The sequence below is a fragment of the Trichoderma ghanense genome (genome assembly GCF_004382785.1).
Source record: "Trichoderma ghanense strain CCMA-1212 chromosome Unknown scaffold_7, whole genome shotgun sequence".
Lineage (NCBI taxonomy): Eukaryota > Fungi > Ascomycota > Sordariomycetes > Hypocreales > Hypocreaceae > Trichoderma > Trichoderma ghanense.
In genome coordinates, this window is record NW_027395670.1 from 796,084 (window position 1) to 808,734 (window position 12,651).

Consider the following 12,651-nt stretch of genomic DNA (forward strand, 5'->3'; position numbering starts at 1 on the left):
GGAGGAAGTTTTGGACACTATTGGACAACTCACTGCGGTTATGCCGATACTCGCTGAGTTGCTACAAATATCTTGCCCAGCTGCACCTCTTTTGCAAGCCCACCTCCCGAACATACACTCTTGAACCGATCCCACGCGGCGAAAGCATCCTTCTTCTTCCTTCTCTTGATTTTCTTCTCCTTCTTCTCCTCTTCACCTTCATTATTCTCAGGCCCTGTGGCAGCATCACAAGCCAGTTGGAAGCTTTCATTGTCCGCAAAATGCATCACCTGCTCGATAGGCGGGATATGATAAGCATTGTCCTTTCCAACATCCACCGCGTTGAACTCAGTCACTGAAACAGCGGGGACCTTCTCCGAGCTGCCCGACTTTGGACGTAGAGACACAGTGTATCCGACCACATGTGAAATCATAGGCGCCCGGAGAGAGGCCAGGTCTGGCGTTTCGATGTCTAAAAGATGTCAGTTATGATGGCCTCCCACGAGGAAGGGACATGGCGATTTTCAACTTACTCTCTCCCCAGAGCGCAGGAGGTAGGCTTTGAATGAGCGGATATGCGTCCATCTCGATGATATCGCCGCCGTTGCTCGGTCGTAAAGCGACCCTCAAAACCGACTGCTTGAATGGCTGCTGCAGCTGCATTGGTCTAGCAAATATCCTCGGCGTGATGTCTTCTCCGTTGGCGTTCTTCACGATGCTCAGCCTAGGTTCCGCATATCCGCTTATTTCAGCACTCAGGACAGGTACTCTGGATTGCACCTGAACGAGAACACCAGCGGCAGAAATCTCAATAGGTCCCGTATTTGCACCTTCGCCTGTCTTCACCTTGCCGGCGATGACGCTCACAATATGGTCCGGCACAGCCTTTCCGGCGCCAGATTCCTCAGCGGGGAGATTCTTCGCAATGCGCACAAACTGCTCCAGGTTCAAGGGCCTCGGCTTGCAGAAACCTGGACCAAAGGCGACTTCAATCGTGAATTTCCATAGGCTCAGCTTCGCGACGCCAGCTAACGGCGGTCCCCATAATGACAGGCTGGCAGTCAGAGACAGGGGGCCCAGATTCTGTGTATACAGCCAAAGGTCCAGTGATCCACGTGCTGAGAACACCACGGTGACATCGAGTTGGAAAGAAAAGGGGTGAAACTTCATGAGGAAGTCCGCGTACGCAGTGAAGATGATTTGTACCCAGAGCGTATCGCCGAAGAACCTTTTGTCAAAGGTCATGTCAAGTTTGCCGCCTCCCATGACAGCGTGAGGCGTGATGGCGAAATACGACTCTCCCTTGATGGACAAGTGGTCGTCATACTTCCACGCGATTCCAACGCGGTTCCTAACGTCTGGGTAGTGTGATGGCTTGTCAAAGTCTCGATGGTAACCGCCGACTGAGAAGACAAAGTCGCCGTCGTGGGGAGAATTGGGGAGAAAGTAGGCCATTGCAAAGGAGCCTGTCAGCTTACACTTCTCGTTTAGAATGAAGGAGACAGGCGTCAATTCGCCTGTTGCAATGACGGTCCCGTGGAAAGGGTCGATTACACACGACAGAGCGATATCAACAACGGCAAACGCGTCCGCAAAGGGATCATCTGAGCCTGAAATCCCCTTAGGAGGCTTGGGGAAGACGGCTGTAGCTGTAGCTAGGACAGCAAACTTTGGGTGCTCGTCGAGTGTCAAGGCGAAAATTGCCTGGCCCTCAAACGTTTGGAATGCCTTGATGCCGAGACCAGCCACAAACCACATCTCTTCCTTGGCTGGCGAGATGACGTCCTTGGCTCCTCCAGCCAAGATGAGATTCATCTGTTCCATTGCTGAGCCCCCTTGAGAGCCACTTCTGTTGAGGGCAATGAACGGAAAGTTGGCCACCCCGGATGCATCTGCGGGCAGCTGGAGCCTCGAGTTGTATCCGAAGCCGCCGGTCAGGCCGTTGATTTCGGCAGCTCCAAACTCTGCAATCGGTCCCCGAACCATGCCAAAGAGAGAGAAGGACTTGGTGGTAAAATCCGGGTATAGCTCTTCGTATCTTCCGCCTGCTAGGGCTGACCATGTGGTGAGGCTGACAGCAATGGCGCCTTGGAAGCCCTTGGAGATGCCTTCATTGTCAAACCGGTTAACGATGCCCGCAATTCGCGTGGGCGGTTTGTCGTATGCGACAGACATGCCATTGATGTCAGGATCTTTGACAATTGATGCCAGCTTGTCTGGGGTTGTGAGGACGCTGAGGTCAAGGGTAAAGGTGAACCCCAGCAGGGCAAAGGAGAGGGGCCCGAGCTGAACAAAGGCATCTAGAGACAGGCTGATTTTGCTGTATCTCGTACCGGAGACGGAGAGTCCAATATTACGGACGGTGAGGGAACCAAAGGTCTTGGCCATAGGTGCGACAGTCTTCCCCTTGCTCGAGGGAGCAGCGGCTGTTTCGCCACCAGCTCTAAGGGCCATGTCCTTCTGATTCGGCTCCCTTTCCTTGCCGCCAACAACATGGTCCAGAATTAGCTTCGAACGGGAACCTTCCAGCAGGGCAACCTGGAAGTGGAAGCCCTTCTGGAAAAGACCATTGTCACCAACATCTTGTCTAGCGTCGCCGGAAGGTGTCTTTACCAACAACGGCTCGCTTGTAAACACTTGCTCGTTGAGCACTGCAATTTCTGCAGGGGCTATGTCGCGGTTTGTCCACACGACTCCAACTTGATCAAACGGTGGTTTTCCGCTGCCAACTACCGGTATCTGGATACTGTTCATGTTGGACAAGGAGAAGCGGAGGAGCCGTCCTGGCAAAGGCTTTGCGGTATGCTTGTCCTGACTTCCACCGTACGAGCGAATCTGTGCCAGTGTGACGGCAAACTTACCACTCTGTGTAGTCACAGTGATTGTAAGCGCAAATACCGCATGATTTTTGCCCTTTTCTGCTCCGGGTACGCGACTGCAGGCAAGATTGGCTTCTAAAGCCGACAGGGGAATCTCCATGCTGTGTACAAGCTCCGGAAGATTATTGACATCGTCCACTAGGCCCTCAAGAAGCGTGGCAATCTTGAACGTCTTCTCTTTCGGAGTTGATCCCTCCTTGTCCATAGCAGCCATAGCACCGGCCCTGAAGAACCATTTGCTGCCTTCTTGGTCTTCGCCGTCCTTGGCCTTGCCGATGTGTGTGTATTCGAGCTTCAGTTCAAGGCCATTGTCCGGGCTGCCTAGAACAAGAACGCCGTCAAGTTCAAATCTCCCTGGAAGCTCTTTGTGATACTCATAGCTCAGAAATACGTAGTCAAGATGAATTCCTCCCATGAGATCCCTGATAGCATCCTTGGAACCATCAGCTGCAAACAAGTCGTAGAGGTGTGCCATCTTCAGGTTCTTGACTTTTCCAGATATGGTCCACGACGAATCTGAGCGCTCTTTGTTATACTCGACCCTGGTTTCAATGGCAATGACATCTTCCACAACTCCATGAGAGTCATCTGGTGTGTAGCCCTTCGGTAGTCGAACCTCAGTCACAGCATCAAATGCAAGGTCAAAATCGATCCCCCCGGAAGCAAAGCTCATCTTTAGAGCAACATGAAGCTGACTGAAGCGCAACACTGGAGGAAGACTGCCCCTCTCAGTGCTTATAGGTGGACACTCGACAGCTCCTTCGAGGAAGATTGTCTTTCGCATACCGCCAAAACTCATATTGAGGCGAGCATCGCTGATAATGGATGGAATGCCCTTCGGGAGCTCCAGGTCTGGCTTTCCAATGAGATCTTTGATTGACAGTAAACCAACGCTGCCCTGGGTCATTGGGTTTGTAGTTGATAAGTTGCCCAAGTCGCCGTAAGGCTGGATCGCGAGTGGAGTGCCAGCGATGTCGAAAGTAGAGGCATCATGCCAGAGCTCGCACGAAAGAGAGTATACACCTTGAGACCAGCTCAAAGAGGTCAGAAATGGCACTTTGTCGTTCTGAAGAAATGTGGTTTCGATGTTGATGGTAAAGTAAGAGGGCTTGGGCATGCGACTTGACGACGAAGTCCCGTCATCCGATTCGCCTTCGAAGCCGATGATGACGCTGCGAATGTTGAAGTGCTTGAAGATTGTGCCAAATGCGTCTTTTAGTGAGCTCACGATATCGTCTGACGCTGTCTCAAAGGACGAGGTGGCCGCCTGGTTACCAGAGCCCTGATTAATGAGACTCTGGCACCATTGAAGCAACGTGGACAGTACGTCGAATGTTTTGTCATGCATGACAAGCTTGACCTCAAAGCCACTGTCTGTGAAAGTGATGCCCGCGGCGACAGAAAATCCGCTGAACGGGGTAGAGGAGGCTGACACTTGTTTGCTCGTGTTTATAGTCAACTTGGCCTGAAATCCGAGCACTGATCGTGTCCTCTTATGCTTGTTCAGCAAAGCTTCAGACACACTTGTGCCGGTGATGATGACATCTGAGACGGTGCATGCGAAACCACTTTCTTCCAACAGTTTCTCAATGGCAGAAGTACTCGCAGAAGTGCTTACTTCGGAACTTTCGCCGTGATCTAGCTCCATGGCCATCCGGATGATGACACGCAGATCATGGCATGGCATGAACCATATGCCGGAGCGACAGTCGGGTCCCTCGTATACCTTCGTTCCGGAAGACGAACGCGCAGGAGCGGGACGAAGCTTGACCATAGAAAGGATGCCCTTCACCAGAGGAGGGAGACGAAAGCCGATGAGCTCAGACAACTGCGCCAGGGTCATTTTGCCGCTCGTCTGGGAATTGTCCAAGGCAAAAAGGAAGCCCTGTAGACGCCTGTCATAACCAAGGGCCGTCTGTGGCAGAGAGGTTGCTTCTTGGCCAAACTGGGCCTTCCGCATATCTTGATCAGTCGTGAAGGCGAGATGTATTGCCTCGGAAGACGGCCTCCCCTGACCCTGAAAAGTAGGAGAGATGAGGATGTCCATCACGTCAAGCGCTATCATTTCGGCTTCTTCCGTTGATCCGCTGACTTTGAATGTGACACCATTGGGAAAGCACTGGTTCAGCCAGAGAGCTACATCCGAGGCGTCGCTCAAAGCGTGTCGGTCAAAGCGGCCTGTCTTTGGGAAATCACTGCCAGGTTGGTTCTGGGCTTTCTTGATGTCATCAAAGAGAAGCCCATGAGTCCACTCTTCGATCTCATCATCGGGATCTGCTGTAGCGGAGACAGCCATGAGGAGATTGCTCTTCTTTTGAGCTTTCCGTTTCCCTCCGAATTGGTGAGGATCAGCCGCCTGACCATTGAAAGAATTGCCAGACCGAGCCGAGGTTGGAACAATGTTCTCCCAGATGACCTTGGCTCTCCGCTTGACAGTTTTGCACAAAACACCAGAACTATTCGCCTTGATAGCCACGAAACGGATGTCGCAGCCATCAGTATCTGGTTCGCATCCATGTTCCGCCCACTTCTGCCGTATCCCTTGCCGCGCGTGCTTCACAGCCGTAGCATACTCCCTTACGGGGTTGAGGAGGGTTTTCTTCGACGGCGGTGTCCAGTTGTTGAATTGGTTCAGTATCGTGTCCCCATCTGCAACTGTCGCCAGTCCGCTGAGGTCTCCCCCTTTCTCGATCCAGAAGAGGTTCTTCATATGCCGCATGCTTTCGCCCACGGAGTCTTGGAGCATTTCGTTGAGCTCTTTGCGGAGCTTCGTCGTGTCACCAAGTCCGTTCTTTGTGAATTTGAGCACCTCCAACATGGATTTCCAGACGACGGCTGTACCACCTGTATAGCTCAGGATGGTATTGACATTAAAGTGGACTCTGCTTAACTCGCTGGCGTCGATATCCATCCAGTAGGGTTTCCGTGTGCCATAGATCTGGAACGGGCTGACCTTCATCGGGTCGTTGTTTTTCATCATATCCGCGATGCCGAGAAGATAAAACAGCACAGAGTAGCCTGCGAGAACAATTTGCCTGCGTTAGTGCACACATCCAGAGCATTCGGTTGAGATAGTTCATTGTGACCATTCGGAACAGCACCAAAGCGCTGCAGCCGTGGGCTAACATGGAAGAAGCGGCGTGTAAGTCAACAAAGGGATAGGTAGGCTTACTGGGATGGCCATGCCTCGAGCCAGCTGATACAACGAATGCCTTGTTCTGGAATTTGACGATATTCTCGGGGAGCGCAAAGTGCGACCCATGATGGCCCATCTTAACGACATCGAGACGCACCTCCTTCTTCAGCAGATCGCGACCCTTCTCCATCCAGCCCAAAAGGCACCTCTCGCACCCTTCTTCAGCATCGCCGCCGGTATATAGAGACACGCGATACTCGCCTATGGCGCTCGGCCAGATAACCGTAGCCATCAGTGATGCGCCATTAATCACGCGCGCGCCTTTGCCAGCAGTCTTCCAAGCTTTGACGGGCGGCGGCCAGGGATTCTCGTCGATGAAATAGTCGTCAATGCCGACAATCAGAAATATCGGCTTCAGGAGTTTCTTGAGCGTGTTCAGTTTGTACACATCTGTGAGGGACGCAACACTTGTCCAGTTTGTCGACGGCTCACCATAGATGGGCTTGTTGGTGAAGAGGTCGTATCCCAAGCAGTTTGTGCTTGTAACGGCATCACAGATGGGATGCCATGTGGTACCGACGACGAAGTATAGAGTATCGTCCTCAACCCTCCACTTTGTATTCTTGTTCATCTTGTTCATGGCCGTCCATGGACAGTAGAAGACGGCATTTTCGTCGATCAGGGTCGACTTCTCATTGTTGTCCACAAAGTCACCGTACAGGACACTGGTCAGTGAGCGATAATGATCACCGTCCCAGTGCGTGATGACAATGGTGTCAAGCTTGAACTTCCCATTGCTTGGGTCCAGCTTTTTATAGATTTCTTTCAACGCTTTGAACGATTGGTAAGTGGCTTGCTCTGCCTCGTCGTCACCGCCATCGATCAATATTGCTCTTTCGATTTTCTTCTTGTTCATTAAGAAGTGGATGCAGCCATCGCCGGCGCCGACGTTGATGAAGTTGGAATGCACCTCATAATCGAGGTACGCATCAGGCATCTTCGTAGTGGGAATGTGAGCTTTCCAGCTACAACACAACGGGTACTTGTTGATGAACAAGAGAAGATGAGATTAGAAATATGAGCCCGAGGATGGATACTTGATGGCATGAAGCAAATCCGCCGCTTATTTCGCAGACTAGATGGTCGGCTTTGAGCAAGGCATATGTGACGATAGGAAAAGAAGACTTCACCAGGCTTCTATCTCACAGGAGTCTTCATTACTTCTCGAAGCACCTCATGGCTACCTCCTCTATCGTAAACCGGCTAGCCGGCGCTCTCGCGGCCACCTGAAGCTTGCAGCAAGAAGACCCAGACTCATCCTCGCCTCTCAAAGCACGCCAAAGAATGCAGGGATCGAGGAGACTATTGTCGATAGCGGCAGTAGGACGAGGAGAGCGGAGCGCACTGTGCGGGCTGGGCCGCAACCTGACATCCCGTTGCTGATCTCTGCCAGCTTTAATTGCTCTATGAAGAATTCGGCAATGGAGGAATGTGTTGGAGACATGATTGACAAGTGAAAGGGTGCTTATGAGATGCTTTACATATGGTCACGGAGTGTTGCGTCTCGTATGTTTTTACGAGCCCGCTAGAGTATGCCTCCCCAAACTCGTGACTGTGGCCGAGGAACACATTGGGAGAGCTGAACCAACACGGAGGGTCAGTACGAAGTCTGATAGCAACCCAGAGTAGCATTGTCAAGGAAAGTAAGCATTGGGTGAGAGTCACGAGTAGCTATGGCAGCCGTGTTGGCGCTTGGCAGAGTTCAGGACTTCTGTGTATGTACATGCTTTTTTAGACTGGGTATCGTATAAGCGGACGTTGATACAAAAGGATGTGAAACTGGGTATTCATCACTGACTACAGGACGTCTTATCGTAGTCACTGGGCTCGCCCTTTTGACTGGACCATGATATATCCCTCCACAATCTCACTCAATGCGGCATCTTCAACCTTCAAAGTCTTGTCCAAAGGCTTGATCAACGCCGGATCCCACGCGGTATTGACAACAAGTGGATTGTCATCATCACCATCATTATCATCGTCGTCATCGGGATTGACGCCGTCCAGCCTCGGCTGCATCCAACGCCATGAATTGTCCGCACCACCCGCCGCCGGCATCTGTACAGACAGCTCCTTCGGAATCTTCACATCACCGCCCGGCGCTGCTGCAATGTGATATTCCATTACAGGCTTCTCTGGGATCAGCGTCGGGCCTACAGCAAAGAACGCCTGCATGTTGCTCATGGCCATATCAACAGGCCACCGCGGCAGGCTAAGCTCGACCATGGGGAACAACGAGCCCGAATACAAGTGAATCGGCAGCTTGACGTCAATTATGGCACTGACGCAGTGCTGCGAAAGCTGTGCATCGTGTGCTTTTGAGAAATCTTCGCCATCGGCGCCACCCATGTCGCCCGCAACGAAGTACGGCTTCACCCACAGCGGCTGGGGCCGAGCCTCTGCTGAAGTGTAAGTTTCCTTGGGCGTGTCTGCTAGCTGGCTGGCCCATCGACTGTATGCGGTCGAGATGTTGCTCGTGGTAATGGGACCGCTCGATGGAAACGTGCCTACAAGACCATCGAAGGCGGCCGTGTGGTTGCCCATGGCGATGGGAAACTGGTAGTCGAGAATGCTTGCTGGCTCTGCAGAATTGAAAGGCTTCGAAAGAAGTGATGCATCGGAGAGTGCCGGGGCGGCGAGTTCGATGGAGATGCCAACGTCGGCAATGCAAAACGGGCGCCCAAAAGCAGCCGGCAGCATGTCGTCGAGGTTTGCACTTGAAGAACGCCAATTACCATCCGCCGCCCCTCCGATCATGTCGAACATTGAATACGCAAACTCTGGATCCTTCAGAGACTCGAGCAGTTCTGCTAGTCGGCCTGTCGCCGTGGGCGCATGACCGCCAGACTTGGGGCCCATGGAGAAGACGACGCGGCGCTTGGCAGCATCCTCATCCTCGATGATGACAACTTCTTGCATAAAGTGGCCCTCGCCATCGTATACTTGGATGGAATGGCTCTGGAAGTTGGTCACTAGCCACGCCCAGATGGGATTGTCCCATTCTGTGGCCGAACGACGAACTTCGCCCCCTGGCATCAAATAGCGGACGTTGAGGCGGGCGTTCTCGTTGATGCGAGGCGGAAGCTGGAAGAACTGGCACAGGTTGGGGTCATTGTCCGCCTTTATAACAGTGTTTGGCCAGTAATGCCCCTTTGGATCGTCTTCCAGCTGATAGTGACCACAAGTCAGGCTAGGGGAAAGGCACGGGTACAGCGCCGAGGACTCTCCTTCGCCATTGTCTCCGTATACCGTGGGACGAAGCCCCGAGACAATCTGCCCAAACTTGTCCACCACTACAAGCCGCGTGAAGCGAGCTTGGCCGTGCATAACGGGCTTGAAAGGGGTATTGTTGTTGAGCCAGTAGTCAGGCGGGGATACGGCTGTTGCTGATGCGCCGTAAGGAGCCAATTCCGGTGCCGGACCCTCAATCCTGCTAAGGACATCTTTGCCGAGGCCGAGGATACTCTTGATGATCTCGTCGTCAGAGCACGACGCAGCACTTGGGCGATGGTTAGTTCCGTGTCGAAGCGTCAGGAGATGGTCCGCTAATCCAGCCAGGGGAGCCGAAAAGTACTCCAGAGAAGACAATTTGTTCAGGACTTCATCTTTCCGAGCCAGAACGTCTTTGTCCTTAGTTTGCGCAAAGAGCTGCTCCAGTCGTGCACGCAGCATCAGCGCTGCCTGTGGCAGAAACGCCGTGCGTCCTCGAATCCGGCGGCAGTCCTTTGCCGCCCCCGAGTCCATAGCAAGTTTCTTATCTCCCGGTATAATCCATCGCCAACGGCCGCTCTCGTCGTCTGATGCCACAAAGTCCCAGTTGGAGAAGGGAATGTGATAATACTCAATCTCCCACTCAATGAAGAGCGGGAACCACCCCTGCGTGTTATTCATGTTCTCGATGCCGACGTACGGACTCTTGCGCCAACTCCCCTCTTGTCGCTTCGCGTCGTCAGGCTCGCTGAATTCGCGCAGTATCGCCTTCAGAGGCTCTCCGACGCTGGTCATCCATTTGTCAATCCACTCGTGCCAGTCACAGGGAGGCTCACCAACGGCGATCTCGGATGCAAGGCGAACGGGAAGCGGCTTTGAGAAATCAGCTGGCCATCCGGATCTGGCGCCAGCAAGGAGGACAACTGGATCTTGGTGTCGGCCGAATCCAGCAGACGGGAGTGTAATAAGCTTCGTGCTCTTGCTGCCTCCTCCGAGCATGTACTCCAGGGAACTCTTTTCACTCCCCATCTTCAGCTGCAGGGCCTCTTTCTTGTCCGAGAGGATGAGAAGTCTGTTGCTTATAGCCACGGCTTTGTCCTTGATTCTCTGTCGACGTGATGTGAGGACGTTCGTAGGGAGGTTGCGTACTCCCATTGCATTCCACCAACAGCCGTACAGCTTTTGGATAAGCTGCTCCTCCTCACGCACACATGCATCAAACTGGGCTTGAATATTATTGAGGTTGGACAAGGCTATGCGGTGTTCAATAGCAACGGTCGGGGCTTTCTGGTCCCATTGGTCCTTTTCCGGGAAATGCCAGACGGTGCCCTCTTTCTGAGCGGTCCAGGAGTGGTTCGCCACTTGATCGGCTGCTTTGCGCTGCGTATCAACGTCGTCTTCTCGCGCGACCAGCATGACAATCTGACTCAAGAGAGCCTGGGCATGAGTGGAGGTGTTTCCTTTGAGAGCAACATGCAGATACGCGGCCAGTGCATCCAGTGTATCCAGTCCAACCGCAATCGGCTGATATGAGTACACGTGTTCTTGGAGCTTGATAGACGGGGCATCTAGATGTCGGACGCTATTCCGGTCGAAACGAGCGTTACGGAGCACGCCATACGTGAAAGTCCGGCCCTCCTTGTTGGCTTCGGCGTTGAGGAACTGCAAAGCCGCGTCTTTTCCTGAATCGTCTTCTTTGCGGTCGTCCAAAACGAGCTCAAGAGCATCCATGATGTCCTTGTTCTTGAGAGGAGGCTTGCCCTCAGGCAGAGAGTGGTCAAGCATCAGAGGATCGTCACGAGGATCCGCATGGTAGCCCACGATGGCATAATCAAACGTGGCAGACCCGCCGTCGTTGACCCAGTCTTTCAAGTCGTCGAAGAGAGAAAAGACGCCCATGTTGTGTGGCTGATAGTCGACGAAGAACTCATGGCCCATCTCAAACGCGTTGAACGGGACTCGATGCTTCCTATTACCCTCCGTACTATTATTCTTATAGGTCAGGTCAGCCTGGCGGCCCATACGCATGGGCTTCGGGGGTTCCTTCTCCTCCTGGCTAGCTGTTTGTAGATGGTCTGGATCGATGCCTGCAGACGTGGTGATTTCGATATCCGGAACATTTGGGTCGAGCAGCTCGTCGTCGTCAATGGCTCGCAGACAATTGCTCTCAACCATCAGCCACCTCTCTTTGCCAATAGGTTCGCCATTGCCTCCGCTCCGGAGCTTTCTAAAGACCATCCAGCGGTCAGGCACAGCACGGAACTATCTCATTCAGTTAGCAGATCCAGTCTCACGTTGCAGACGTTTCTCCAGAGCGTCTGCTCACCTGAGTATTTTGATTCGGTATTGGTTTACCGGCGTTGTCCGTTACCCTGTATCCACTCCGGAGCTTCCTCTCTTCAAACGCCTGACGGTCTTGAGGTGTCCTAATGGCGCTCTCTGTCGCCGTAATGGCTGATCGGTACACGTTTGGCAAACACCAACTGAGGTAGACTCCGGAGCGACTCTTTCGCGGCCCTCCTGCTGCCAGATCTCGAAACCGTTGGTTATATTCAGCCTGCAGCCGCCACCAGCTCGTGTCCACCCAGTCCATAAGATCGAGGTGATCCCATTCTCCTCCTCCCTCAACTGCAGCTTGGTCAGCATATCTCTCTGGCTGTTGGAGTCTTTGTAGCTTGTAGAGATCAGGCTGGATAATTGGTGCCATTTGATAGGCCGTGTCTCCAAAGTCGTCGGCAGCGATGAAGGCCTGGACGGCCATGGGCACAACGACCGTTGCTTCTGCTTTTGCATGAGGGGGGTCTGGAGAGGGCATCGTGTTCTGAAGTCAAAATTGTCTCACTTCTGGCCTACTATGTTAAGACGAAGGAATTTTTGCGAAGCATATTTTCAAGGTATCGTCAGCCTTGTTTTACATCTTTCTTGGACGATTTCAATAGGCCTTGTTCATCACGTATAGTCTTCAATACTGTGTGTAGTGGAGCTGAAGGGGTCTATATCAGAGCTGAACCGCCCAAACTGGAAAAAAGCCTCCGGACCCCAATCCAATACTTGTCAATAACTTGCTGCACGATGCAGTTCCAATGGCCTGGAACCTCTACTCTGCCTCTTTCATTGGCCAATTGCTGGGAAATTGGCGCTTCTGTGCTGAAGTTTCCGCTGTCCACTTGATCACTTCGTGGCCTCCAGAGTGAGATTCGCCACGCTTCTATTTCATGAATGTGATGAGATGTTCTCGCAAAGGAGGTTGAGTGATCTACGTGTTTTACCTGAGATTCCAATCTCAACTTCAAACTGCGAGCATCGTCTGTATGAGTCGCTGTAAATGGTTGCATTGCTCATCTCACTTTGAAATCTACCACCACGGAAGGCATCTCTCCTCTCTAC

The 12,651-nt window shown here is 52.7% G+C and overlaps 2 protein-coding genes across 2 annotated transcripts; both read right to left on the bottom strand.

Moving 5' to 3' along the window:
* Positions 1-38: 38 nt before the first annotated feature.
* Positions 39-6,991, bottom strand: CCMA1212_006414 (uncharacterized protein; the record flags this gene model as incomplete). Its single annotated transcript, XM_073703637.1, has 3 exons — positions 39-451; positions 513-5,876; positions 6,031-6,991. The coding sequence occupies 3 exons, from the start codon at positions 6,989-6,991 to the stop codon at positions 39-41; spliced, it is 6,738 nt and encodes a 2,245-aa protein (XP_073557907.1).
* Positions 6,992-7,872: 881 nt separating this feature from the next.
* CCMA1212_006415 (uncharacterized protein) lies at positions 7,873-12,079 on the bottom strand (the record flags this gene model as incomplete). Its single annotated transcript, XM_073703638.1, has 2 exons — positions 7,873-11,526; positions 11,591-12,079. The coding sequence occupies 2 exons, from the start codon at positions 12,077-12,079 to the stop codon at positions 7,873-7,875; spliced, it is 4,143 nt and encodes a 1,380-aa protein (XP_073557906.1).
* Between the last annotated feature and the right edge of the window lie 572 nt (positions 12,080-12,651).